At 35.6% G+C, this 27,839-nt stretch overlaps 2 protein-coding genes across 3 annotated transcripts; both read left to right on the forward strand.

The window, feature by feature from the left end:
* Positions 1 to 1,703: 1,703 nt before the first annotated feature.
* si:dkey-164f24.2 (uncharacterized protein LOC566607 homolog) lies at positions 1,704 to 14,158 on the forward strand. 2 transcript variants are annotated; one of them, XM_058785906.1, is made up of 12 exons: positions 1,732 to 2,053; positions 4,257 to 4,598; positions 8,608 to 8,655; positions 9,016 to 9,051; positions 10,076 to 10,372; positions 10,637 to 10,675; positions 12,000 to 12,083; positions 12,209 to 12,298; positions 12,409 to 12,522; positions 13,067 to 13,111; positions 13,202 to 13,293; positions 13,648 to 14,150. In XM_058785906.1, exons 1-11 carry the CDS (start codon positions 2,009 to 2,011, stop codon positions 13,280 to 13,282), a joined length of 1,221 nt encoding a protein of 406 aa, XP_058641889.1. In that variant the 5' UTR covers positions 1,732 to 2,008; the 3' UTR covers positions 13,283 to 13,293; positions 13,648 to 14,150. The 2 variants fall into 2 exon arrangements, with proteins under 2 accessions (XP_058641890.1, XP_058641889.1); XM_058785907.1 differs by lacking the exon at positions 13,067 to 13,111 and having other exon boundaries at positions 1,704 to 2,053; positions 13,648 to 14,158.
* A 2,987-nt stretch (positions 14,159 to 17,145) lies between these two features.
* Positions 17,146 to 26,770, forward strand: LOC131546091 (uncharacterized). Its single transcript, XM_058785413.1, has 19 exons — positions 17,146 to 17,224; positions 17,803 to 17,939; positions 18,180 to 18,228; positions 19,936 to 20,088; positions 20,668 to 20,823; positions 20,924 to 21,088; positions 21,183 to 21,344; positions 21,448 to 21,612; positions 21,720 to 21,872; positions 21,977 to 22,141; positions 22,256 to 22,408; positions 22,689 to 22,853; positions 22,962 to 23,114; positions 23,502 to 23,654; positions 24,959 to 25,123; positions 25,233 to 25,385; positions 25,777 to 25,929; positions 26,315 to 26,487; positions 26,570 to 26,770. Exons 2-19 carry the CDS (start codon positions 17,805 to 17,807, stop codon positions 26,768 to 26,770), a joined length of 2,772 nt encoding a protein of 923 aa, XP_058641396.1. The 5' UTR covers positions 17,146 to 17,224; positions 17,803 to 17,804.
* Positions 26,771 to 27,839: the final 1,069 nt, after the last annotated feature.

Consider the following 27,839-nt stretch of genomic DNA (forward strand, 5'->3'; position numbering starts at 1 on the left):
TTAAGTTTCCACAGTCTGTGATGTCATCTGCTGATGTTGGTCCATTGTGTTTTTTGAAAACCAAAGTCACTGCACCTGTTTACCAAGAAATTTTGGAGCACTTCATGCTTCCTTCTGCTGACTAGCTTTTTAAAGATGCTGATTTCATTTTCCAGCAGGATTTGGCACCTGCCCACACTGCCAAAAGCACCAAAAGTTGGTTAAATGGTGGTGTGCTTGACTGGCCAGCAAACTCACCAGACCTATGGGGTATTGTCAAGAGGAAAATGGGAAACAAGAGACCAAAAAATGCAGATGAGCTGAAGGCCACTGTCAAAGAAACCTGGGCTTCCATACCACCTCAGCAGTGCCACAAACTGATCACCTCCATGCCACGCCAAATTGAGGCAGTAATTAAAGCAAAAGGAGCCCCAACCAAGTATTGAGTACATATACAGTAAATTAACATACTTTCCAGAAGTCCAACAATTCACTAAAAATGTTTTTTTTTATTGGTCTTATTAAGTATTCTAATTTGTTGAGATAGTGAATTGGTGGGTTTTTGTTAAATGTGAGCCAAAATCATCACAATTAAAAGAACCAAAGACTTAAACTACTTCAATCTGTGTGCATTGAATTTAATTTACAAGTTTCTCAATTTGAGTTGAATTGCTGAAATAAATGAACTTTTCCACGACATTCTAATTTATTGTGATGCAGCTGTACTTGATTTGTACAATCATAGCAACTTAAAATAAATGCATACATTGTCTCGGCATTTTGTTTAACACAAAGACAGCAAACAAAACTTCAATCCTTTGGAGGTAAAACATGTAAAATAACATCACTTTAGGCTTCACTCTTGAGGGGTCAAAAGGTTCAAAGATGACTGAAAACCTTTCATATTCAACTACACAGCTTGCTGTGAAGACCATGGGTTTCCATAACACATTACCTGATTAAAAAATTTCTAAGTGACAGTACATGGCAATACGAAGTATAGAATAAGTTCTAAAATCTAATGTGATGTATAATATTTACTTAAAACTAGAAAATATACACCACATATACAGTCTTAAACAGTATCAGCGCAACTTCAGTACCTGTGCCCCTCCTCCCACGTACCCCCTTACCGATGCAAATTAATGAGAGTTAGTTGATATGTAGTTGCACAGTTAGTTATAGTTAGTAGAATGTCTTGAGTGGAATATCAAAATAAACTGTAAGCACTCTGTTTTCCTTTTACCAGGCATGCCAGTTATGTAACTTGTCAGCCTATCACAGCAGTGTTTGTGTGTCTGTGTGTGTGTAGTGGTGGGCCTAGAGAAATAGAGCAGGAATGTATGTATTTAAACTGGAAACTTTGTGTAGGCTATCATATGTGTTTATGTGTACATACAGTACATAATTCGAATCACTAAACTTATAGTAGCCTATATAGTACACATAGAGCCTATATAAGTCTTAAAAATGAATTGGTCAGTTTTTTAATTTTATTTTATTTGGAATGCAGTTGTTACTAAGGTAAATCTAAATGTGGAAGTGTTAGCCTACTTCTTACAAGGCCAAATCCAACACCAACACCACTTGTGCAAGACACCGATTTAAAACGATTTTTCAACGAGTTACCAAACAGACTTTCCTACAATATGTTTGCAAACCATTTTTACTCAGATATCGCGTGTATGTGGAGTAACGTTAAAACGTGACTTGAGCTGTCGGACCGGAGTTGCAATAATAATGTTATGCAACCTTGCAAAGAGCTGTGGGGTCTGCCCACTTCATGTCATGACGATGATGAAGACTGATGCTGAGGTGCGTGGACTGTGCTGCTAACCCCTTCCCCCACAGGCAGACAGAGAGATGAAAAAATCAACGCGCCTTTAAATAGAACCATATTGTCATTCTGACTGCTGTTATCTGACTGCTAGAGCGGAGACAGATCCGCTCGGCATCCATTGCCTCACCGCACGACACGACAGAAGAAATACACTTTTTATTCTTTCATTCTACACACTCTTGTGTAAACATGCCGAGCAAGAGAAAGAAGAACAAGCGCCGAATGAGAAAAGTGGTGAGTACATTTACTTTTCACACATTTTATTTTTTTTATTCAGATTCATTGTCTTGCAAACAATTCATTTTTTTTTTTTTTAACAAACCGAATTCATGCTTGAAGTTTGTACTGTCAGTTTTGTATGGATTTTTTATTTTTATTTTTTTATTTTTTTTAATGCAGCATAATGCATTTTAGCGAAATCTTTCGCCAATAATGCTGTTTATTTAAAAGCCTGCTATATATTTACTGCTATAAATAACATTTGGTGAACAGTCGCCATATGTTTATAATTTTATGTTCTATGGCCATTGGTCTATTTCCATATGAAGAATTTATTAATCTTTTCTGACATTATGTTACTTGCAGCGGCATGGCATCTGTTGTAGTAGGGGGTGTGTCCCATAGGAACCATAATTACACGTCAAACTTTGTATCTATAGAAACATTTGGATTAATTAATAAATTATATAATAATAATTTCTAATAATTTTGCAAAGATTTACAGTGTAAAACCTTTACACTGAATGTCTTCATTTATTTATTTTTTATTCATTCATTCATTCCTTAGAGTTTACTGCATTAATAACTGCTCTTATTAATTAATGTATTGAAAAAAGTGTTGCTTGGAATGTTCATTTGAAATGACCATTTCAAATCACATATTCCTGACTTCTGACCCTTCTGCATTATCACAGTGTAGCACTGTATGACAATAAATACAATAATAATAATAATAATAATTACTCTGCGTTTTCTATGGGTGTGTTTCACCTATAGAGTGTGATTGGTTTGCTTTGTTGCTTTTTTGTTTCTTTGTTCTGTCTGTGCAACAAACCAAACCTTGCCTTTTGACCCCACCCCCAAACTCATATGGACTTTTGTTGATTTTGGCACCTCCCCTCAGCCACTCTGATTCCTAACATGGTTCAGTGCACATTCCTACAGAAGCAGTTTGTTCAGAGACCATCAGAAAATCCATTGCATCCATTGGTTTTGCGTATAACTGACCCATTATGAACCCATCAATTTTTAATAAATATATTTTTGGAAAGTGATTTAGTTTACATTTTGTCAGTGCAAAGGAACGTTGAACTATACTGACCGTGCCTCACCACTCTAAGACATTTTTGTCTTCTCTGACCAGTGACTGACCATAATGAAACACACACAGTTTGAGTATGTGAACACTGGACTCTTTGTTTGAATTTTACAGCAGCTTTTTAAAGTGCATGTCATTAAAATCTCACCCTTTTCATTCTGCTTAGCTAAACATGTAGCTGTTGTTGTCCCAAAATCTTGGCATGCAGTCATATCAACAGAACTGCCTTTCACACAAGTACAGAAATAGAGGGGTATCTTTTATCTCTCTAGCTGTTAAGACCCCCAGACACAGCTGGTCCTAAACAAGGCACATTTCACCCTCTCTAATCATCCTGGTAAAATAGGAAATAGTGAGAACTGGGGGGTGAGTGCATTCCAATGCACTGTTTGTTGCTAACCAGTGCTTCAAAGCAGAAGAAACATCTTTTAAAACTCAGCTGCCAGATCCAATTAATTCATCTTTTTCAGCTGTAGGCCTATGCACAATCTTCCAAACTAGTTTCTCCTGTTTTTATAGAACGAACAACCTTGAAGCAAAATGTGCTTTTTTCATTTTTTTCTTAACACCTCCTCTGTTCCCCCAAATGCCAGATCGTTTATTCTGTTATGGCCGGTTTCATGGATTCAGGCCCATGTTTTGCCTGATTTGGCTTTGTCAGTGCTGATGCTGGTCTTCACACATGGTTGCATAATTTGGCCTTAACTGTGCACTGTACAGCCCATACATGCACAATGAGAGCTTAAATTCTTTTGAGGCCTATGTAAACCGCACTGGCCAGCCCTTGCTTTTGGATAATGAAGCTGTGAGTGTGATTATAATGCGATTATGGTTCCATTATGATGTGATTAGCATTTTTGTCCATTCTGTTTAGCCCCATCCAGAGCTCCGAGGGGTGCTGACTCTTCCAACTCGCTTGACTAGGCATGTCTGAATCAATTGGATTCAGCCATTTTTTGCCATTAGACGGCCAACTTTTGTTCACTTATGTAAGCTCTTAGTGAATTTGTTAAACCCTGTCTAATACCATTATGCGGTCAAGTGAACTAAAGATAAGAAATAAATTGGTTATGATTTCAAATCTCAATTATTTCTCATTCTTTCATTTGTTTTGAGCAGCAGGCCCAGAGAAAGGCTCTGGAGGAGCGGTTTGCCTCCTCTGGAAAGGGAACCCCAGGAGTGCGTGCTGTCCCTGCCCCAGTTCCTGCTCTAGTTCCAGTCGCTAAAACCTCAAAGTGTCCCGTTGCCGTTCCAATTCCCCTGCCAGTGATTGCTCCCATTGACGTTCCTGCTGAAGTTCCTCCTGCAGAACCAGTCGCGTTAGAAGTCCCAGTCACGGATGCCATCAAAGACAAAGTGGTGAAAGATGCAGAGGACCTAGGACAACCCCCAGTTGAACCCCCTGCAAAAGAGCCAGATGTGACTGAGGAAGGTGAAAGCGTTGTCATTCCAGTATCAGAGGTAATGTGCTAATGAACCCAATTTTTTGAGGTCAGTCATATAGGTTCAGAGCTGTTGATAATTATCAAGTGCACACAAAAAATTGTAGGAAGTCTGTAATTTATCATGTAGATGTTACTGTTGTGACCAATACACAAGTATTTGCCTGGCAGCAATGGCTTTTTGCAGCCAGCATGGAAGAAGGAGGGCAACATTTTAGTGAGTGAACATTGTGTACAGCATGCCTGGAGCCATGACAGATTCTTCCAAACTGCAGTTTTATTGAAAAAAATATTATTAGCTATTCTGAATGCTGCTTCCTTTTTAGGAACAGTATTTAAGACATGTTGTCATTGAATACCAGTTGCCTCTGTAGGATTTTATCTTGTGGAATGTGTTGAATATATGAGATTAGATATTCTCGCGTTTATCCTTAGGCCCAGTTTCACACATACTGGGTCATGAGGAGTGATGCCAAAAAAGGGTGGGCAACTAACTGGACCTTTTGTCCCGGGTGCAAGCTTGAGGGGGCTTGGATTGTAAAGAAATCACAATTTCAGCCGAGAGGGACAAGGGAACATGATTTCAACTAATGCAGCCCTGGAAAGTGATTGTGCTGAAGGGCCTGTGAAAATTTCTTTGTACCAGGCCCTACAATTGCTTGCTGAGCAAAAATGCGCAGTCACATTTACGGTTGTTTGTCACAATTCTGAGGACAAAAACAAGTAATTTCAATAGGAAACCACACGTTTGGGAGTTTCACATGGGGGTGATAGATCTCTACAAACAGATTTTGCAACAGATTCAAGTTGGTCATTTGATTTTTTTTCTTGTTTAATCCTGCTTGTGGAACCTCTTTGTGATCTTCATACATAGGTATACTAGAAAATAGACTTGTATCACTCAGGAAATTTTGCTAATGTGACGGCACCTTAACTGATAACTGGCATCTTTTCTGCTGCTTAAACAAAGCTGCAGCTATAAGCATAAAATAAAGAGGTTTCAGCATAACTGCATTGCATATTACCTTTGATAATGGTCATAAATGATAAAATGGTTATTGGTAGACTGCCACTGAGAATTATTACAAACTTGATTTTCATGAAATCTAATTTACCTGAAGAGTGGAACCATTTTTATATTCAAATAAACTTTATTCTACATAAATCTTATCTTACAGAACCCAAACTCCAAATGTAGCTAATCATCTTCATTCAAGTCATTTGTGTGTGTCATAAAAGCCTGTTAAGTTGAATACATTATATTAATATATATATATATATATATATATATATACATATATTTAATATATATATTAAATAAAAATTATTGTGCATTTTCAACATGTTTTCTTAGTTAAGTGTGTTCTGCATGACAAAACTCTACTTTCCGTATTGGATCTGTGATGGCTCACGTCCAGAGTGCAGCATCAGCATGTATCTGTTTTCTGACATTATTGTGGCCAGTGTTGGGGCTAATACAATACAAGTAACGCAAATTACGTAATCAGATTACTTTTTCAAGTAAATAGTAATGCAATACTTTTTAAATTTACAATTTTTTTTGTTATTGAAGATAAATAAGCAAGCCCAGCTCAGGTGACTAAAGTAACGCAAAAGTAAGGCATTACTTTCCATAAAAAGTAACTAAGTAATGCAATTAGTTACTTTTTATGGAGTAACGCAATATTGTAATGCATTACTTATAAAAGTTACTTTCCTCAACACTGATTGTGCTTATATACAAGCTGATGTTCCTCCTAATGATACCAAAATATAAATTCACTGCCACTCTTTCCTCAACCTCCTGCACCTCACCCTCCCTCCTGTTATTTGAAGAGCAGCCAAGCTCTTAAAGCCCACCCTTCTTTTCCTGTGAGCTTTGCTTCAGCCTCTCCTCTCCCTTCACAGACATCACAAGTGCTTGGGTTGGACATCCACACACACTGAGTTGCACAGGGCAGGGCGAGAGAGAGAGGCACATACCCTTGCAGTGAGTGTCAGGTTAAGGGCTGAGTTTACTGGAGAGTGTCAGGTCTGTGACGGCATGGGTCTCATTCTGAGTTGGTTTCGAGGCCCTCGCGAGCCTGTTGACTTGCTGGATGTCTCTGTGGAAACGCAGGTGAGCTCCCACCTTAATGGATGGAGGCTTGGTGAAGGGGTTTAGCTGGTGGAAAAAGAATGTTTTGTACTCTCTGTGTCTCCCCCGGCTTTCTTTCTCCGCTCCTTGTATTTGTTGTAGGGGCCAAGGTGGGCGTTTCAGTGGCTGGTTTGTTAGACAGTGTGGAGGAGGAGCTTATATGTGTATGTGCAGATAGGTGGGTGGAGACGAGGAATGTGCTTGGGTGGGGTACATGGCCTAGTCATGCATGCTAATGAGGGGGTATGGCACCTTTAATCATTTATTGTTAAATTTGAGTGTAGGGAGTTACTACTACTAAAGAAATTAGAATTGTAAAAGCGTTTAATTTCTATGTTAATTAGTAATAGGCATTGTTTTGTTTATGATGGTAAAACTGTTTATTTTTGAAGAAAGAGAATGTGAAGCAGATATCTGACTGTTGGCTCATTTATAACCACATGCACATGCTCAGCTCTGAGGAGGCGTAATGGCCAACAGAATCTCCTTTGTCTCTTTAACAACGATCTTTGTGACAACAGTTGTGTGTGTGTTTTTGTACTGTGTTAGTCTTTGTGTGGTGTACACAATACATGTAGTTAAATGTCATTCGGCATATGGAGCGTCTATGATGTGAGCATACATTAAACAGTAATGCTTTACCTAGGTTATTGTTTTTTTGTTTTTTTATCTAATTTAGTTTTGTTTAGTTTTCACTCTGTCATTGTTGTTTTTAGGGATATTTAAGAGGTTTCTTCTAGTTTTAGTTTATTTGATTTTTAATATTTTAGCACTGCTAGAGTTAATGTGCTATCTGAAAATATTTGATGCTGTAAAACTTTCTCAGTGCTAGTGGCATTTTCATAAACTGTGAGACTAAACATTTGTGGCCATGTTTGCGATGGCATTAGAAGAGTTTCATTATTGCATTCATTTTCATCCATTTTTGCTTAGAATTTAAATTTTATAGTTAAAATTTTAGCCAAAGTCTCGTTAAAACCTTAAGTGAGACCCACTGAAAAGAGAAACTTCATGCTGATAGGTATAGAAGTCCATTTCCACCACATAAGAAAAAATTACATCATAAAAGTCACTCAGTATCTCATTATGCTAACTTTTATTTTATAATTATGACTGTTTATGTTATAATTTAGACTTTTATGTCATAAAGATGTCTTTTCTTTCAGAATTTCAAACTTTTTGTGTCAAAACTTCGATTTATGTTAATTACTTTTAATTTTATATCATAATTCTGAAATTTTGTGTCAAAATGTAAACTTTTTATGTCATAATTATGACTTGCTATGTCATAATTCTAATTATGATCATGTCATAATTATGATTATGATAATAAAGCATGACTTTTTTTCCTATATGGCAGAAATGGGCTTCCACAGATACATGCGTTGCAGAATTGGAACAGTGGAAGATCTCAGAACAGCCTGGCTGCACACTGTTTATTTATTTCTTTTCCTTTTTTGTCTTTTTTTTTTTTCAAAGATTTGAATTAGGCATGGAACATTTTGTTCTGCTCCCACAGGGGGCGTTTGGAGCACTTACCTTCTGTGAGCAAGTGCGAATGTTCAGTACTTTATGCACAGACTGGCATAGTGATGTGGAACAGATCAATATTAAATCATACTCAGTATTTCAACAACATACATGTGTTGTACTCATATGTTACACGTTGTTCTGCAATGAATATGCATTATAGCATTTTATTTTATCCCTGTTTCTTGCCTAACTTTTGGTTAGAGATTGTTGTTGTTGTTACATAATGTATAAAATATTGTGATTATCAGTATTATAATATAGTTTAACACTTTATGACAGACAGTTGTAACACAATGGATCTTTAGTGTGATGTGTACACTGAGCTTTAAAATTTTGAGTTTTATTGTTCTTTTTTAAGGTCACATCATCTATAGATGAGCTAGTGTCGATCCCTGCAGAATCTGAGGTATGGTAACATGCTCTATCCCATCAGCCCTCAACATTTCACAAATGTTTATCTACTAAACACCCTTGCCTTTGGCCATACACACTAATGGGCTGGTAAAGGCGTTTTTCCTAATTACCAGGCCTCTGGCGCCACACCTTACTTTTCAGGGTGCACTAATGTGCTTTTCTCATAACTTTGCTTTATGAGGTGTAAAGAAAACGTATTAACCCATACTAACAAGAATTCTAGCTTTACACAAATATACAGCATGCCTATAGAATAAACATATATCAGACTTTGTTATGGTTATATAATGGACTTTATCAATGGAGTTGTTCATTCTTTAATTATGATCTTTTTAAAATATGCTATTCACAGGTCCAGTTCGAGGACACTACACCTATAGCCACAGAGGTTGGTTTATATACATATGTATAGATAGAAATGAATGTATTTTATTTTGGTTTGATACTATTTGTTTTACCACCACAAAACAAAATTAGGTAACACTTTACTTAAACTTTTACTTTTTACCTAAAGCCTTTATATATAATAAAAATAGTTTTAATGCATTTATTATGCCTTGTATTGCATCTTATAATGTATTGTACAGTCTCATGAATAATTGTAACAACAGTTAGTACATTGTAACACTTATCAATTCATTGTTTACACTCTGCATTTTAAATTGGTTATAATAATAAGATATAATGTATTACAACACACATAATGAATAATTATAATGCATTATACTCTTTAATAACACTTTATAATGCATTATAAATAAAGGCTTTAAGTGTTACCCAAAAGTAAAATGTTCCTTTATGGAAAACAATTAATCAATAAAAATGCTTCAAAGATTGTAAATGCAATGCAAAATAAATTTTTATTGTTTTCAATAAATTAACATCCACTACTATTCAAATTTTTGAGGTCAGTAAGGTTTTTAAAGAAATTAATACTTATGTTCATCAAGGGTTCATTAAATTGATCAAAAGTGACAGTAAGACTTTCTGATTGATACAAAAAAAGCTGATATGTTACCTTTTTATTTTATAAAAGAAAACAGCGAGATTTTAAATTGTAATAGTATTTCACAATGTTTTACTCTATTTTGATCAAATAAATGCAGTCTTGATGAGCATAACAGATCTTTCAAAAACATTTAAAAAATCTTAAAGTCCCCAGACTTTTGAATGGTAGCATAGAACCTTGATCTATTAAATATGATATATTTCAGTAGACAGATCAATTTCAAAAGACTTCTCTTTTTCTAAATATCATATGTCAGGCTTTACAGGGTTAACTTAACATGTAACTCACTATAATTCCATGTACTGTAACAGTTGAAGCCCAGGATCTGTAAACATGTGAGCATTTTGCTTTTGTATACATTATGTTTTGCATGTTTTCTCGTCTTTATGATGTTCTGCTGCAGACGCATGTTGTAGCTCAGCCAGTTGAGACGGTTGACACCGTGTGTGAAGATGAAGCTGAGCTTCCTGCTGAGGATCCTGTGGTAGAGGTGCCAGTGCCAGAGACGGTGACTACAGCTGAAACTGTTGCTGCGGTTGAAACTGTGACAGAAACAGTAGTACCTGAAGTTGAGCCTGTTGCTGATGCCGCAGTGGAAGTCGACGGGCATGTTGTCGGTGTCGTAGAAGAACCTGCTGTTGAAGCCGAAGCCATAACTGTTGAAAATGAGCCTGCTGAAGTCCGCACAGAAGTCACGGAGGTGCCTGACACAATACATCTTCATGGCACATTGCAATGGACTCTTTGCATGAGTGTATTTGCATGCACAACAGGTGACTCTGTCTTGTCCGTTCTGTGTACTTGTTTGGATAACTGGGCATGACATGAGCCTCACTCTTCCCCTTCTTTTTACATTCCCTTGGACACTTTTGTCAGTGTTTTTAAGGCACACTATACTAACTAGTAACTATAGTGCTAGCAAAGGTATAAATACATTTTAAACAAGTTTCTTCCTTTCTTATAGAATGTACATGCAGAGCCTGAACCAGAAGAGTCTCCAGTGGTAAGTTCTTTTGATTTTTTTTTTCCCAGTATGCATTTTTGGGGATAGTTCACCCCCCCAAAAAAATATATATATTTGAAAATGCTATTATCATTTACTCCGTCTCATGTCTTTCCAAACCTGTATGACTTTATTTCTTCTCTGGAACGTAAACACAGATGTATCTCAGAGTTTTGTCTCTATATAGTGAAAGTCAAGTTGTCTTGGACCCCACTGACTTTCCTCTGTGGAACATCAGAATCAGAATTATTATCAGAATGAGCTTTATTGCCAGGTATGTTTACACATACGAGGAATTTGTTTTAGTGACAGAAGCTCCACAGCGCAACAGAATGACAGCGACAAGACAAAACACAAATAATAAAAAGAATAATATACAAATATACAAAATAGACAATGTACAAAATAGCAAAAAACACAATATATACTATAGACAATTATTTATGTACAGTTATGATATGAACACAGATGTCAAGGCCACAATGTACAATATACGTTATTTTAATATACTGTATGTGTTGTAAACTCTCATCTCAATAACAATACACACAACAAAAATGAAAGTGGTGAGAAAACAGCAGTTAAGAAAGCATATGATCATAATGACGTGGATGAACTCTTCAATTTGGCACATTTAATTATATAGTATTCATATTTTTACTTTGATTTTACTTTATATATTTATATTTCTACTATAATCCAGAAGGTGTTTACCAGCTGAAGGAACCTTTCTAGAAAGTTCACTTTGCCAAAAGTTTCGAACTCCCAAAACAAATTCTAAATAAACTTATTAAACAAACAACAAATTACATCACACCAGTTCGTTCTATGATTTTGCTTGAAGTACATTGGGGTCTTAAGTGTTTTTGTCTATATTATGAAAATCAAAGGGGCCTAGTGTTGTTTTGGACCCCATTGACTTTAACTGCAAAAAAACAGCTCAAACATTCTTCAAAATATCACATTTTGTGTTCCGCAGAAAAAATATGTCAGTGAAACATAAACGCAGATGTATCTCAGTGTTTTTGTCTATCCAATGAAAGTCAGAGGGGTTCAGAGTTGTTTTGGACCCTACTGAGTCTGACTTTCACTGTTTAAACAAAAAGCTGAATTTTTTTTTTCCTGAATATCTTGTGTTTTGCAGAAGAGAGAAAGTCTTACATGTTTGGAATAACATAAGAATGATTAATAATGCCAGAATTTTTTATTGTTGTAAACTGTCCAGTAAAGTAAAATATTCCTCTGTAGTGGTAAAAAGCTCACTTCAATAACATTTGCAATGAATGCCAAGGGGCATAGAAATAACATGCATTCCTTTTATTAGGAAGCTGCAGTACCTACAGAAGCTTTAGTGGAACCAGAGCCAGAGCAGACGCAGCAGCAGCCAGTCCTACTGGAGGAACCCACGGTATAAAACAACTTTTTATTAACTTCTTTCATGGGGTAATTTCAAGCATCTTTGTTCAGAATCCTTTTAGATTGAAGTTTAATTTTAAACATGGTCTCTTGCCCTCGGGTTTTCACATGATCAAGCCTTCGGTCGAGTCCACGAGTGACCCCATCGCTGACGAATTTGTTGTGACTGAGTCAGTAGCTGTTGACCCAGCCGTTGCAGAGGAACAGGTGAGCAGTTGAACTAAGCAAGGAGACACACCTACAATGTGCACATCAGGCATTAAATCCTATTAGCTCCTTGGATGGATCTAAATAGAATATATGGCTTTTTCCCATAGATTCTTGAAACAACAACAGATGCCCCCGAGGTTCTATCAGAGACACTGTCAGAAACGATTCCTGCTCCTGAGCCTCTGCCTGTGCCTGTGCCTGTAGCAAAGGAGATTATACAAGTGAGCTTTTAAAATGGTTAACTTGACTGCAGCATCCCATTATTTACAGATATATATATTCACACACATACACAAAAGTTTGAGGTTAGTTAGGATTTTTATGTTTTTAAAGAAACCTTTAATGCTCACCGAGACTGCATTTATATGATTAAAATACAGTATAGAAAGAAATAGAAGAATTATTGTAAATTATTATTACAATTTAAAATAACTGTTTTCTGTTGGAATATATTTTACAGTGTAACTTATTCCTGAGATGGCAAAAGCTAAATTTTCAGTAGTCTTCAATGTCATAATCCTTCAGAAATTATTCTAATATGCGGATTTGGTGCTAAAAAAAACGTTTCTTATAATTATCAATGTTGAAAATGATTGTGCTGCTTTATATTTTTGGGGAAACCATGGTTTTTCAGGATTCTTTGTTAAATAGAAAGTTAAAAAGAACAGCTTTTATATTAAATACTGCTACACAAGTGTTGCGTTACTGGAGGATTTTTTTTTTTTATTTCAACAGTGAAATTATAAATATTTATATACATTTCAGACTCAAGATGCATTCATGCCACAAGTAGAAACTGAAACTATAAAGGTATTTTTCCTTCAGTATTTTTTAAACCTCTTTATTGTATGCCACCAACAAATAGTATTTGGTTTAGTTCTCATATTCTCAATTTTATAGGAGTTGGCAGTGGCTGGTGGCCTAACTGTGGATGCCATAAATGGATGTCTGGGAGCTACCGAAGTTGCAATTGAAGGTTAAAAGTGGCTATGGTAAGAATGTGGAGCTCTTAAAGGAATAGTTCACTCAAAAATGAACATTGTTTACTCACCCTCAGGTTGTTCCAAACCTGTATGAATTTCTTTCTTCTGCTGAACACAAAAGATATTTTGAAGAATGTTGGTAACCAAACAGTTGATGGTCCTTATTTACTGTCAAAGCATGTACCAAATAAATAAATTAAATAATTAAAAATACAAAATAAAAATAAATAAATAACTCTGAGGACCATCAGCTGTTTGGTGCCCTATCCCTTCAAATAATGTGAATCACTTTAAACATGAACAAATGAAAAAAGGTTCAAGAGCCATGGCAACAATAAAATATACATTTTCTGTGTTTTACAGGTTCATAGGACATAAAAGGATGGCTGAAACATGAAACATTGCAAAGTGCCTTTCTGTGCCGATTCTCTCCTCAACTATGACAAGGATTTGTGGCTGTTCTTCGCTGGTGGAGTTTTTCTGAGCTTCTGGCTAATTTTATTCAGTTTCCATATGCATGTACAGTAGATTTGATGGCGTTATACATTACATACGTAGTAAAGTAAAATGGAAGGATGTTGCAAATTTATATGTTTTTACTTAGACCATTTTGTAATGTGGAATGAATACTCCTTGTTGTATTTGATAAAATGATTTGGAGTGGAGTGCTTTAGAGCACGATTTCAGACTATACCATCACCGCATCTTTTCTGTGCCCCTTCAACCATCCACATGTGCCTTTTCCCAAATGATAAATAAAGGGAGTTTGAGGATAATTAGTCTTCCCAAACTTTGCTGTATGCATTTCATTTAAATGAAAATAGTTTAGCCTAAACTACTGCTATTCCATAAGACTGACAGATGCAAATTACCCTTGAATTTGAGTATGGGGATGATTCACTATAGTTTATCTATTGGAGGCAAAACATTTTAAAGACACATATCCATTAAGGTAAATAAATGGAAACATTTTGCCAATTCACGTTTATAATATCCAAAATGCCTCGACTGTTAGGCTATTTGAATTGCATTTACTCAATCTTCCTGTATGTTATGATAAATAATGTTTGAAATGTATATCGAATTTATGCAAGTATTGAAAATGAACTCCATGAATTATAATAATTATTCATTATTTAAAAAAACAACAACAAAACAAAACGCTAGCAACAACATAAGGTAAATTTTGGTGTAAAGTTAATCCATGGAGAAGGTTAGTTAAGAATCCAGAGTATGGATTGGAGCTGCAGCAATTTTCGTTCCAGCTCGAAGCTTTTTTTAATCATCAATTCTGTAGCTCCATTTCAGGTTTTACATTTCGCTCCGTTCCCCTTCACCAGAGTTACAGTCAGCTTCAGTTATGAATTTTTATTGTCACGAATGTTTGTGAACAAGTTAAGTGAGGGAAAAATACATTCAATATATAAAGAAATAGCCTAATAGCATACTGTCTCTCATTAAACTGTCCTTACACTAGTCCTGGTGCATCTGAAGAATCGATTCTTCGAGGAATTCGAGAGTTGACTCGTGAATCGAATCCGCGAGACAGTGTTAAGTGTTTCTTGATAATCAAACTTCTACACATCAAAGAGAAGAGCACTTAAATATACTTTATTAATATACTTTATTTTTAGTAGCCGATACATATTTTTGCCAAGGGATGGCAGTTAAACAATCAAGATTTCACTACTGTATGCGATTCGAACTCTATGTTTACCCTCTATTCCCACTGCGCCCAGGTAAGTGTTTTGAGACACGAAAATATCCAAGAGGTCTGTGACGTCGAATCAGTATCAGGTATCAGTAGGGAAAGTGATTAGATGCGCCCGAAACGCCGTGTTTTGAGGACATCTGCTGGTCAGACGTGTAAATGCAAAGGAAATAAACAAACAAACCAAACCTATTTCTTTAAAATTCGGTTATGTTTTGTTCTGTCAGTATCTTTTTCATGTTTATTTGATATAATTTTTTTGTTTGCAGTTATACACTGAAAAATACTGTGTGTATTTTATATTTATAATTTTAAACATTTATATTTTGTCAGTTATTAGGCCTAGGCTGATATAAAACATAACAGTCCCCAAAAGCAAATTTTGTTAGATTCAGCTCACTTTTGGGTACCAAGCTGAAATATATTTAAATATGGTTAAGTATAGGAACACACACACGTTTGGACTTTTTTATTTTATTTTATAAAATGAAATAGCGTTGTCTAATGTGCCTCAACCTGTTTTTATTGTACAGACATCCAGTAGTAGGCTATTAATTTTAATAGGTCAGGTCTTAAAAAGGCCTCGAAACGCTTTTAAATGTCGTGTAGCAACCTTGCTTACATGTGATATAGGCTACTGATGAGTTTTCATCTCATGTAAGTGTACATTCATATATATATATATATATACAGTCATGGCCAAAAATATCGGCACCCTTGGTAAATATGATCAAAGAAGGCTGTGAAAATTAATCTGCATTGTTAATCCTTTTGATCTTTTATAAAAAAAAAAAAAAAAAAAATCTAACATTTCATTGGATAATAAGAATTTAAAACGGGGAGAAATATCATTATGAAATAAATGTTTTTCTCTAATAATTCTCTAATATTTTCTCATTTGCCAGTTTATTTGCCTATAATGCCTGATGAGGTTAGAGAACACCTGACAAGAGATCAGAGACCATTCCTTCATCCAGAATCACTCCAGACACTTTAGATTCCCAGCTCCATGTTGGTGCTTCTTCTCTTCAGTTCACCACTCATTTTCTATAGGGTTCAGGTCAGAGGCTGATGGCCATAGCAGAAGCTTGGTTTTGTGCTCAGTGACCCTCCCAAACAACATGTGGTGATGTAGGTGCTGTTTGACAAATTTTTTTAAAGATTTTCTGACCCTGATACTCAACTATTTTCTGCAATTCTCAAACTCTCCTTCTCACCATGCATTAGGACGATACAGACACACGTCCTCTTCCAGGCAGTTTCGTAACATTTTCTGTTGATTGGAAATTCTTAATTATTGCCCTGATGGTGGAAATGGGAATTTTCACAGCTCTAGCTCTTTTCTTAAAGCCACTTCACTAATTTGTGAAGCTCAGTTATCTTTTGCTGCACATCAGAAATATATTCTTTGGTTTTTCTCATTGTGATGAGTGATTAAGGGAATTTGGCCTTTGTTTTCCCTCCTATTTATATTTCTGTGAAACAGGAAGCCATGGCTGGATAATTTCATGTTCATAATCACCCTGGAGTGCTCAAAATTGTGAATATGAATGGAATATTTTTCTCATAAGAATTTCTAGGGGTACCAATAATTGTGTCCAACGTGTATTAGAGAAAAACATTTATTTCTTAATGATATTTCCCCATTTTAAATTCTTATTATTCAATGAAAGGTTAGATTTTTGTGAAGTTTTTTTTAAATAAAAGATCAAAAGGATTAACAATGCAGAATAATTTTCACAGCCTACTTTGATCATATTTACCAAGGGTGCCAATATTATTGGGCATGACTATATATATATATATATATATATACATATTTATTTTTTGTTTTTGTTTGTTTGTTTGTTTTTTAGGTTTTTGTAAACTTTTAACTAAAATGCTGGCTTACTTTTTAAAAGTAATTTTATAACCAAATAGTTGGGTTAAAACAACTTATTAGTTATTAGTGCTCTGGTGGCAGTATTTTAACTTTTAAAAATATTTTTATTTTAAAAAAGCATTAAAAACATCTGAAACATTTATCTTTCCTTCTGATTGCCATCAAACCCTAAACAAGGAAACAAATAAGGGAGACACTTGTCTTGTGAGTGCTTGGTTTCCTCTTACAGTACAAAAGTTGATGCATCACCTAACAAAAATTGTCTGCAGTCAGATAGTCAGCAGACAGTCAGATCTTTTCTCTTAATAAATGAAATATCACAAGCTGAGACTGGACATCAAATCAAGGTAAGACCAGTTTTAAGCCTATTTATACAGATAATTTTTACTCAGTAAGTTTAATCAAGTAACCTATCAATTATAATATAATGAATGGTGGAGGAATGTGGTGACTGTTAAAGATTTGTTCTTATAATTTCTTTACCAATTAACAAGGTAAGTTCCATCCAATTGTGTGATAAGATAAACATATAACAGATAAATCCATATTTTCAGTGTGTTTATAAGAATAATGCATTTTTTAAATATTTTTTTATGGAAAATCTGTTATTGTGATAACAGCATTGTGTAAGTATTGTTTTGTATTGTTTTACAGTATACAAATGGTGTTGTGGTACAGTTAGATAGAGCTTCATATGTGTATCTGCAGGCATCAATGTCTTAACGGCAGTGAATTGATTTATACAAGTAAATAAAAAATATAAAATGCATTTCCCTTTGTTTGGGCATACAACCAAAGTTACATTATTAATTCACCCTCAATATGAGTAATGTTCATAATGTTATTGGGCTTAAAAAGAAAGATAGAAATATAACTCACTCAAAAAGCTATTTTATTTTATTTTGTACTTCTCTCCACCACACAGGCATGGCGTCTGTTACAGTGATACTGAGAATCATAATCATGTTGTATGTGACTTCATCATTGAAAATACAAAGCCTGAGTCATGCACACACAATGAACGAGGAAATGCTTGGAGTAAATACATGGCATACGACGCTGGTAAGTGCACTAAATGGAATGCAGCAGAACAGGGAACTGCTTTTTTCCCCATAGTTTGCATTTTGCACTCTGATAAACCAATTTTTAATCAAGTCAAAACAATCTTTGCAGTTATTTGATGTATGCACACTTTTCTGTATCTGAATGAGCATGTGTTTGAGTGATCACTGATAGAACTTTAGACACATATTGCTACTGATAAACTTCACATCAGTTCTGTGCCTTTCCTCTAAATACCAGCCACCTCAAATGGATGAAACTGGAAACAACGTAAAACAAGAACAACAGGGTGAGTGTTAATAAACGATAGGGGGTGGATTGCCCAATCATTAAACAGTTATTCAATTATTATTCTAAAGAACAATATATTTCATTACACATGATAAAAACAATTTTGAGCTCAATATGTGCTGTAAAAACTGCTGGTAAAAAAAACAGAAAGAAAGAAAGATATGCATTGAGATTTGATTACTCAGAAATTGAGGTGGAAAAAGTTTTCAGCTAGATTTGTTTTTCATTTTGATGGAAGCATTAAAGAAACTAGAATGGGAGTTAGAAAGATTTTTTACACCTAGGCTAATAGTAAGAGGGTCAAAGGAGGAGAGAGACAGAAAGTAGTAAGCGTAATATACTATAAATAGATGCAAGAAGTAGAATTTTACTATAAATTATTATGAGACATTCATTATTTATTTATTTATTTTTTACTAGTGTGGACTGCCAATTTAAAGGGGTCATATGACGTTGTTAAAAGGAACATTATTTTGTGTTTTTCGTGTAATGCAATGTGTTTATGTGGTTTAAGGAAAAAAAAAAAACACATTATTTTCCACATGCTGTACATTATTGTTGCTCCTCTATGCTCCGCCTTTCTGAAACGCTTCGATTTTTACAAAGCTCATCGTTCTGAGAAGTGAGGCGTGTTCTGATTGGCCAGCTATCCAGTGCGTTGTGATTGGCCGAATACCTCAAGCGTGTGACGGAAATGTTACGCCCCTTGCCGTATTGTGATGGCGTGTCCCGGTGAGACGAGACGAAAACAATAAAACCCATTACAAACGAGGCATTTGTTGCATCAAGTGGGGACATAATTACTGATTATAATGACTGCATCGTGCCGCGTAAACATTACCATGTCTGCATTTGTGATCGGAGAAACGACAAACAACAAGCACTACTCTACACTGCTCAAAACTCGCGTTTGAATAGTCAGTGGCAAATTCTTTAAATATGAAAACATACTTAGAGTCAGAAGCGACAGACTGTGCTTGCAAAGTTGGAATTGCCCCACTTTTAGAAACAGTCTTTGTGCACAGCTGGCATGTAGGCTGTTCTCCCAGGTTCAGGAAATAGTCCTCCGTAAAATGCGATGCACACACTCGAATATTTGGGTTGAACTGTTCTACAACTTAACCACTGATTTCTAGTTGTGTCCTCTTTTGGAAGCCCAAACAAAGTAGTTTCACTTTCATAAGGAAACACAGCGTCTCCAGGACATGGCGCCGGCGGGAGCAACAACACTACAGCGAGAATAAAAATCACTCCCTCTTTCTTTGCGTATACATTTGGGCGGTGTTATGCAAATATTCCCACACAGTGACGTAGACATGTGGGGGCGTGTTTGAATGAGCCGTTTTAGGAAGGCCTGGACGAGTCTTAACTTTTATAAAGTATATCTCTTTGGGTTTGAGACTTTAGTCTTTGCAACTTTAGGGATCTTATCTATGCATGAACAGCTTGTAACACTCAAAGAGAAAGGAAAACTTGAAATCGCATCATATGACCCCTTTAAATAAACTAGTAATCCAGTGTTTTAAAGAAATTTGTAATTTGTAGCTTTTACTTTAGCTTTAATATTCAATTTAACAGCATCTTTGGCATGTTGTTGTTTACCAAAGAAATGTTTTTTTTTTTTTTTTTACTTGACCTCAGGATCAGTGTGAAGAAAATGTATGAATGTCTTTTTATTAAGATTTATTTTCTCAATTTTTGGCAGCAAATTGGAAATCATTCAAATACTTGATCACCATCAAAATAAATGCATCAAGGCAAATGGTACAGGATCGCCTGAGGACACTTCTTAAAGGATACTCATTTCCATATAGCGTCAGCCAAAACATCATCATAAACAATGTGAATCTCAATGCAAGTAAGGCTCTTTAGTAAAAATGATTCCTCCTCAGTCATAGTGCTAGTAGTAGATAACTAATACAATAATACACATGCATGTGCAATTCTTTAGTAATTAAAAAGGGCTTTGTGCCCAATGAAAAATTGAGCTGTAATGAATGTTTATCATGAGTTAATTTTAGTTCATTAATTAAATTAGTTACTACACTCTTAAAAATAAAGGTGCTTAAAAGGTTCTTCACAACGATGCCATAGAAGAACCATTTTTGGTTTCACAAAAAACCATTCAGTCAAAGGTTCTTTAAAGAACCATCTCTTCCTTACCTTTTTATAATCTGAAGAACCTTCCTTTTATGAAACAGAAAGGTTCTTCAGATGTTAAAGGTTCTTTATGGAAACATTTAGACAAAAAGGTTCTTCTATGGCATCGTGACGCACCTTTATTTTTAAGAGAGTAATTTAGTTAAATGCATAGTACCCTATGCATGCAGTTACTCTAAAAAATGACATACCAGATGAAAACAAAGAGACATTAAATGTGTGCTTTCAAGGAGCATTACAAAATACTGGATATTAAATTCTGGTCTATGTTTGACAGCTAAACCTCTAAAAATGTTCAAATACACAACTGACATAAAAATTAATGCACCAAGAGGAGCCGTGATAGAGCAATTGAGGGACCTGATACGTGAACAGAAATTCCCCATGTGCATCAAGAAAAGTATGAAAATATCTGGTGTGAACATCACTACAGGTAAGAGAAGTATAAATGACGAAATGACATTCTGTCTACATTAATAATAAAAAAAATATTTCTATGTGTTCTCTAATGTAACAATTTGTTTAATTTTTAGTGTGTCTCTCAAATTCAAACAAAACCCAGTGTAAGTGTGAGAATCAACATGTTTCGTCCTCTGAACAATGCTCTAAACATGGTGTTTGTGGCCCCAATCAAAATGATACCTGCAGATGCATCACTTCTCTTCCAACTGACGGGGCGTTCTGCCGGCCACCACCTGGTAACAAAGTCTCTCTTTATATAAAATCCATCTAGTGTGATTATAAAAGTCCAATGGGGTTTTTTACCAGATGATTATTTTCGTTTTTGCACAGTTTTTGCAGCTCCACTGAAGTCATTCAAATACACTACTAGCATAAAAATAAATGCTTCAAGAGAAGATGTAATAGAGCAACTGAGGGCTTTGATTCATGGACAGAAATTCCCCATGTGCATCAAAAAAGGCATGAAAATATCTGATGCGACCATCACTACAGGTAAGAGAAGTATAAGTAGTGTAATGCCATTCTGTTCACATTAATCTGAAAAATTATTTCTACATGGGTTCCCTGGTGTCTTAATAATTTGTTGAATTTTCAGTGTGTCAATCAAATTCAAACAAAACCTGGTGCAAGTGTGAGAATCAGTATGTTTGGTCCCCTGAACAATGCTCTAAACATGGCGTTTGTGGCCCCATTCAAGATGATACCTGCAGATGCATCGCTTCTCTTCCAAACGACGGGACATTCTGCAGACGAACACCTGGTAAAGAAGTCTCTCTTTAATTAAAATCCAAGGTGACAGTTGATGTGGTAAAGTCTGAGGTAGATTTTTGACTAGTAAATTATTTTTGTCTTTGCCCAAATTTGCAGCTCCATTGAAGCCATTCAAATACACCATTGACATAAAAATCAATGTATCAAGGGAAGCTGTGATAGAGAGTTTGAGGGCTTTGATTCTTGGACAAAAATTCCCCATGTGCATAAAAAAAGGCACAAAAATCTCTGGTGCACACATCACTACAGGTAAGAGAATTATAAGTGGTATAATGCCATTCTGTCCACATTGATCTGAAAAATTACTTCTACATGGGTTACCACGGTGTCTTAATAATTTGTTGAATTTTCAGTGTGTCTCTCAAATTCAAACAAAACCCAGTGCAAGTGTGAGAATCAATATGTTTGGTCCACTAAACAATGCTCTAAACATGGCATTTGTGGCCCTGATCAAAATGACACCTGCAGATGCATCGCTTCTCTTCCAACCGACGGGACGTTTTGCCACCGACCACATGGTAAAGAAGTCTCTCTTCATTAAAAATCCAAGTTGACAACTGACTTGTCCATAGAAGTCTAATAGATTTTTTTTTTACCAGTCGATCATTTTCGTTTTTGTACAATTTTTACAGCTCCACTGAAGTCGTTCAAATACAGCATTAACATAAAAATCAATGCTTCAAGAGACACTATGATAGAGCACTTGAGGGCTTTGATTCTTGGACAGAAATTCCCCATGTGTGTCAAAAAAGGCATGAAAATCTCTGATGTGACCATCACTACAGGTAAAAGAAGTACAAGTAGTATAAGTGGTGTTAAGCCATTCTATCCACATTAATCTGAAAATTAGTTGAACATGGGTTCTTTAATACCTTTCCAATTTGTTGCATTTTCAGTTTGTCTCTCAAATTCAAACAAAACCTATTGCAAGTGTGAGAATCAATATGTTTGGTTCTCTAAACAATGCTCTAAACATGTCGTTTGTGGCCACATTCTGTTTACATTAATTTGAAAAATTATTTCTGTGTGTGTTCTCTGATATCTTAAAAATTTGTTTAATTTTAGTATGTCTCTCAAATTCAAACAAAACCCAGTGTAAGTGCGAGGATGAATATATTTGGTCCTCTAAACAATGCTCTAAACATGGCATTTGTGGTCCTGATCAAAATGATACCTGCAGATGCATTGCTTCTCTTCCAACTGATAGGACATTCTGCCGGCCACCACATGGTAAAGTAGTCTCTCTTTATTTAAAATCCAAGTTGACAACTGGCATGATTATAAGTCCAGTGGAGTTTTTTACGAGTTGATTATTTTCATCTTTGCCCAAATTTTCAGCTCCACTGAAGTCATTCAAATACACCATTGACATAAAAATCAATGCTTCAAGAGAAGCTGTGATAGAGCGCTTCAGGACTTTGATTCTTGGACAGAAATTCCCCATGTGTGTCAAAAAGGGCATGAAAATCTCTGGTGCGACCATCACTACAGGTACAAGTAGTTTAAGAGGTGTAATGCAGTTCTATACACATTCATCTGAAAATTCTTTATACATGGGTTTCTCTAATGCCTTTCCTATTTGTTGAATTTGCAGTTTGTCTTTCAAATTCAAACAAAACCCAGTGCAAGTGTGAGAATCAATATGTTTGGTCCACTAAACAATGCTCTAAACATGGCATTTGTGGCCCTGATCAAAATGACACCTGCAGATGCATCGCTTCTCTTCCAACCGACGGGACGTTTTGCTCCCGACCACATGGTAAAGAAGTCTCTCTTTATTAAAAATCCAAGTTGAAAACTGACTTGACCATAGAAGTCTAATAGATTTTTTTGTTTGTTTACCAATCGATCATTTTCGTTTTTGTGCAATTTTTACAGCTCCACTGAAGTCATTCAAATACAGCATTAACATAAAAATCAATGCTTCAAGACACACTATGATAGAGCACTTGAGGGCTTTGAATCTTGGACAGAAATTTCCAGTGTGTGTCAAAAAAGGCATGAAAATCTCTGCTGCGTCTATCACTACAGGTAAAAGAAGTATAAGTAGTGTAAGTGGTGTTAAGCAGAGGTGGACAGTAACGAAGTAAATTTACTTGAGTATTGTACTACTTAAGTACACTTTTTGAGTATCTGTACTTTACTCAAGTATTATTTTTTCTGGAAACTTGCGACTTTAACTTCACTACATTTGAAAGACAAATATCGTACTTTTTACTCAACTACATTTATATCAAGGTCCCCAAGTAGAAAGTCGTTATATGTAGCAGTTTTTACAATGAGTGCATTTTCAGATTCACTGAACCCTTTTTTTCTGCGAAAATCCGGACCTTCCTGTGTTGCCAAGTCTTACAGTATTTCTAAGCCTGCAGTTTTCCGCCTAGCTTTGAATAGACATTTGGCTGATATGTTTTATGCAAATCTGGCAACCTCGGGATCTTCCCAGTTTAACTAATGTAAACGTCCGCGCTACTGCACAGCTAAAAGCGCTCTAAAAAGGCATGTGTTAACTCACTAAAGCCCTTTGGAAAATTAACCATGTTTTTACTATAGTAACTATAACAATGGTATTTGCAGTAAAATCACAGTATCCACAAATTTACTATTATCTCACTATAGTAACCTATAGTTTGTTTTCTTTTCAATGTTTGCTTTGTTTGCCTAAAATGAACCATATCATAGACTTCAATATCTCTTTGAAAAAGAACTTTGTAACTTTTAAACAAGTATTAAAATGAGTTCAATGTAGCTGTAGGAGTGTTAGATAAAAATAAAGATGATTATCTTCATTCAGTTGTTCCCTTTTAATATGTTTTGTAACATAAAGCTCTTAATTCCAAAGATAATACAAGCTAATCAGTGTATTCAGTAGCTTGCATTAGTAGCATATGGTATTGTAAATATACGACAATGCATTTACTTTTTACTTTTGATACTTAAGTACTTTTAAAAACATGTACTTCCGTACTTTCACTTAAGTGAAAATCTGTCTTTACAACTTTCACTTGTAGTGGAGTAGTATTTGACCAGTAGTATCTGTACTTTCACTCAAGTAAAGAAGTTGTGTACTTTGTCCACCTCTGGTGTTAAGCCATTCTATCCACATTAATCTATAAATTATTTCACATGGGTTCTCTAATACCTTTCCAATTTGTTGCATTTTCAGTTTGTCTCTCAAATTCAAACAAAACCCATTGCAAGTGTGAGAATCAATATGTTTGGTTCTCTAAACAATGCTCTAAACATATCGTTTGTGGCCACATTCTGTTTACATTCATTTGAAAAATTATTTCTATGTGTGTTCTCTGATATCTTAAAAATCTGTTTAATTTTAGTGTGTCTCTCAAATGCGAACAAAACCCAGTGCAAGTGTGAGAATCAGTATGTTTGGTCCTCTAAACAATGCTCTAAACATGGCGTTTGTGGCCCCATTCAAAATGATACCTGCAGATGCATCGCTTCTCTTCCAAACGACGGGACATTCTGCAGACGAACACCTTGTAAGGAAAAATCTCTTTATTTCCAAACTAAGGTGACAGTTGATGTGATTGTAAAGTCTGATGCAGGTTTCGACCAGTGAAATGTTTTTGTGTTTGTTCAAATTTGCAGCTCCACTGAAGTCATTCAAATACACCATTGACATAAAAATCAATGCTTCAAGAGAAGCTGTGATAGAGCGCTTGAGGGCTTTGATTCTTGGACAGAAATTCCCCATGTGTGTCAAAAAGGGCATGAAAATCTCTGGTGCGACCATCACTACAGGTACAAGTAGTTTAAGAGGTGTAATGCAGTTCTATACACATTCATCTGAAAATTCTTTATACATGGGTTTCTCTAATGCCTTTCCTATTTATTGAATTTGCAGTTTGTCTTTCAAATTCAAACAAAACCCAGTGCAAGTGTGAGAATCAATATGTTTGGTCCACTAAACAATGCTCTAAACATGGCATTTGTGGCCCTGATCAAAATGACACCTGCAGATGCATCGCTTCTCTTCCAACCGACGGGACGTTTTGCCACCGACCACATGGTAAAGAAGTCTCTCTTTATTAAAAATCCAAGTTGAAAACTGACTTGTCCATAGAAGTCTAATAGATTTTTTTTATTTTTTGTTAACCAATCGATCATTTTTGTTTTTGCACAATTTTTGCAGCTCCACTGAAGTCATTCAAATACAGCATTGACATAAAAATCAATGCTTCAAGAGACACTATGATAGAGCACTTGAGGGCTTTGAATCTTGGACAGAAATTTCCCATGTGTGTCAAAAAAGGCATGAAAATCTCTGCTGCGACCATCACTACAGGTAAAAGAAGTATAAGTAGTATAAGTGGTGTTAAGCCATTCTATCCACATTAATCTATCAATTATTTCACATGGGTTCTCTAATACCTTTCCAATTTGTTGCATTTGCAGTTTGTCTTTCAAATTCAAGCAAAACCCATTGCAAGTGTGAGAATCAATACGTTTGGTCCCCCGAACAATGCTCTAAACATGGTGTTTGTGGCCCCAATCAAAATGATACCTGCAGATGCATCACTTCTCTTCCAACTGACGGGGCGTTCTGCCGGCCACCACCTGGTAACAAAGTCTCTCTTTATTTAAAATCCATGTTGACAACTGGCAATATTATAAGTCCAATGGAGTTTTTTTTACCAGTTGATTATTTTCATTTTTGCCCAAATTTGCAGCTCCACTGAAGTCATTCAAATACACCATTGACATAAAAATCAATGCTTCAAGAGATGCTGTGATAAAGCGCTTCAGGACTTTGATTCTTGGACAGAAATTCCCCATGTGTGTCAAAAAAGGCATGAAAATCTCTAGTGCAGCTATCACTACAAGTAAGAGAAGTAAAAGCAGAGTAATGCCATTCTGTCTACATCGTTCTGAAAAATTATTTTACGTGGGCTGTCTAATACGTTTCCAATTTCTTGAATTTGCAGTTTGTCTTTCAAATTCAAACAAAACCCAGTGCAAGTGTGAGAATCAATATGTTTGGTCCAATAAACAATGCTCTAAACATGGCATTTGTGGCCCTGATCAAAATGATACCTGTAGATGCAACACTTCACCTCCAACTGATGGGACGTTTTGCTCCCGACCACATGGTAAAGAAGTCTCTCTTTATTAAAAATCCAAGTTGACAACTGAAGGCTGGAATACACTACACGACTTTTAAAATCTGAACAGGTTTTTAAAACACTAGGCATCATACACTTACCGACATTGTAAATAGTGACAAAGGAAAACTGGGCATCATACACTACGCGACTGAAGATCATGCACTACCAGACTTTAAAGTTGTTCCGATCACAACAAACTCATGCAGAAACGTGCACCTTGTTGCTAGGAGACGCATGACAAATGAAAACGATATGTGTTCTAAAATCGGCTGAAAATATCAAACATGTTTGATATCCTCCGACTGGATAGAATCAAATTCTGAAGCTAAAAAATCAGAGATTGTGACCATCATACACTACACGATTTTCTGTGGAATCTGTCAGCTGTAATCTGCAGACTGGCTCTGACTTTCCTCAACTACCGTCAACTTGTTCAGACTGTAAAATCGGGGGGGAAATCAGGGCAAAAATCGTGAAGTGAATTCCAGGCTTGACTTGACCATAGAAGTCTAATAGATTTTTTTACCAGTTGATCATTTTCGTTTTTGCACAATTTATACAGCTCCACTGAAGTCATTCAAATACAGCATTGACATAACAATCAATGCTTCAAGACACACTATGATAGAGCACTTGAGGGCTTTGAATCTTGGACAGAAATTTCCAGTGTGTGTCAAAAAAGGCATGAAAATCTCTGCTGCGACCATCACTACAGGTAAAAGAAGTATAAGTAGTATAAGTGGTGTTAAGCCATTCTATCCACATTAATCTATAAATTATTTCACATGGGTTCTCTAATACCTTTCCAATTTGTTGCATTTTCAGTTTGTCTCTCAAATTCAAACAAAACCCATTGCAAGTGTGAGAATCAATATGTTTGGTCCCCTGAACAATGCTCTAAACATGTCGTTTGTTGCCACATTCTGTTTACATTAATTTGAAAAATTATTTCTATGTGTGTTCTCTGATATCTTAAAAATCTGTTTAATTTTAGTGTGTCTCTCAAATGCGAACAAAACCCAGTGCAAGTGTGAGAATCAGTATGTTTGGTCCTCTAAACAATGCTCTAAACATGGCGTTTGTGGCCCCA

Source organism: Onychostoma macrolepis, chromosome 08, assembly GCF_012432095.1.
Source record: "Onychostoma macrolepis isolate SWU-2019 chromosome 08, ASM1243209v1, whole genome shotgun sequence".
In the NCBI taxonomy this organism is placed as follows: Eukaryota; Metazoa; Chordata; class Actinopteri; order Cypriniformes; family Cyprinidae; genus Onychostoma; species Onychostoma macrolepis.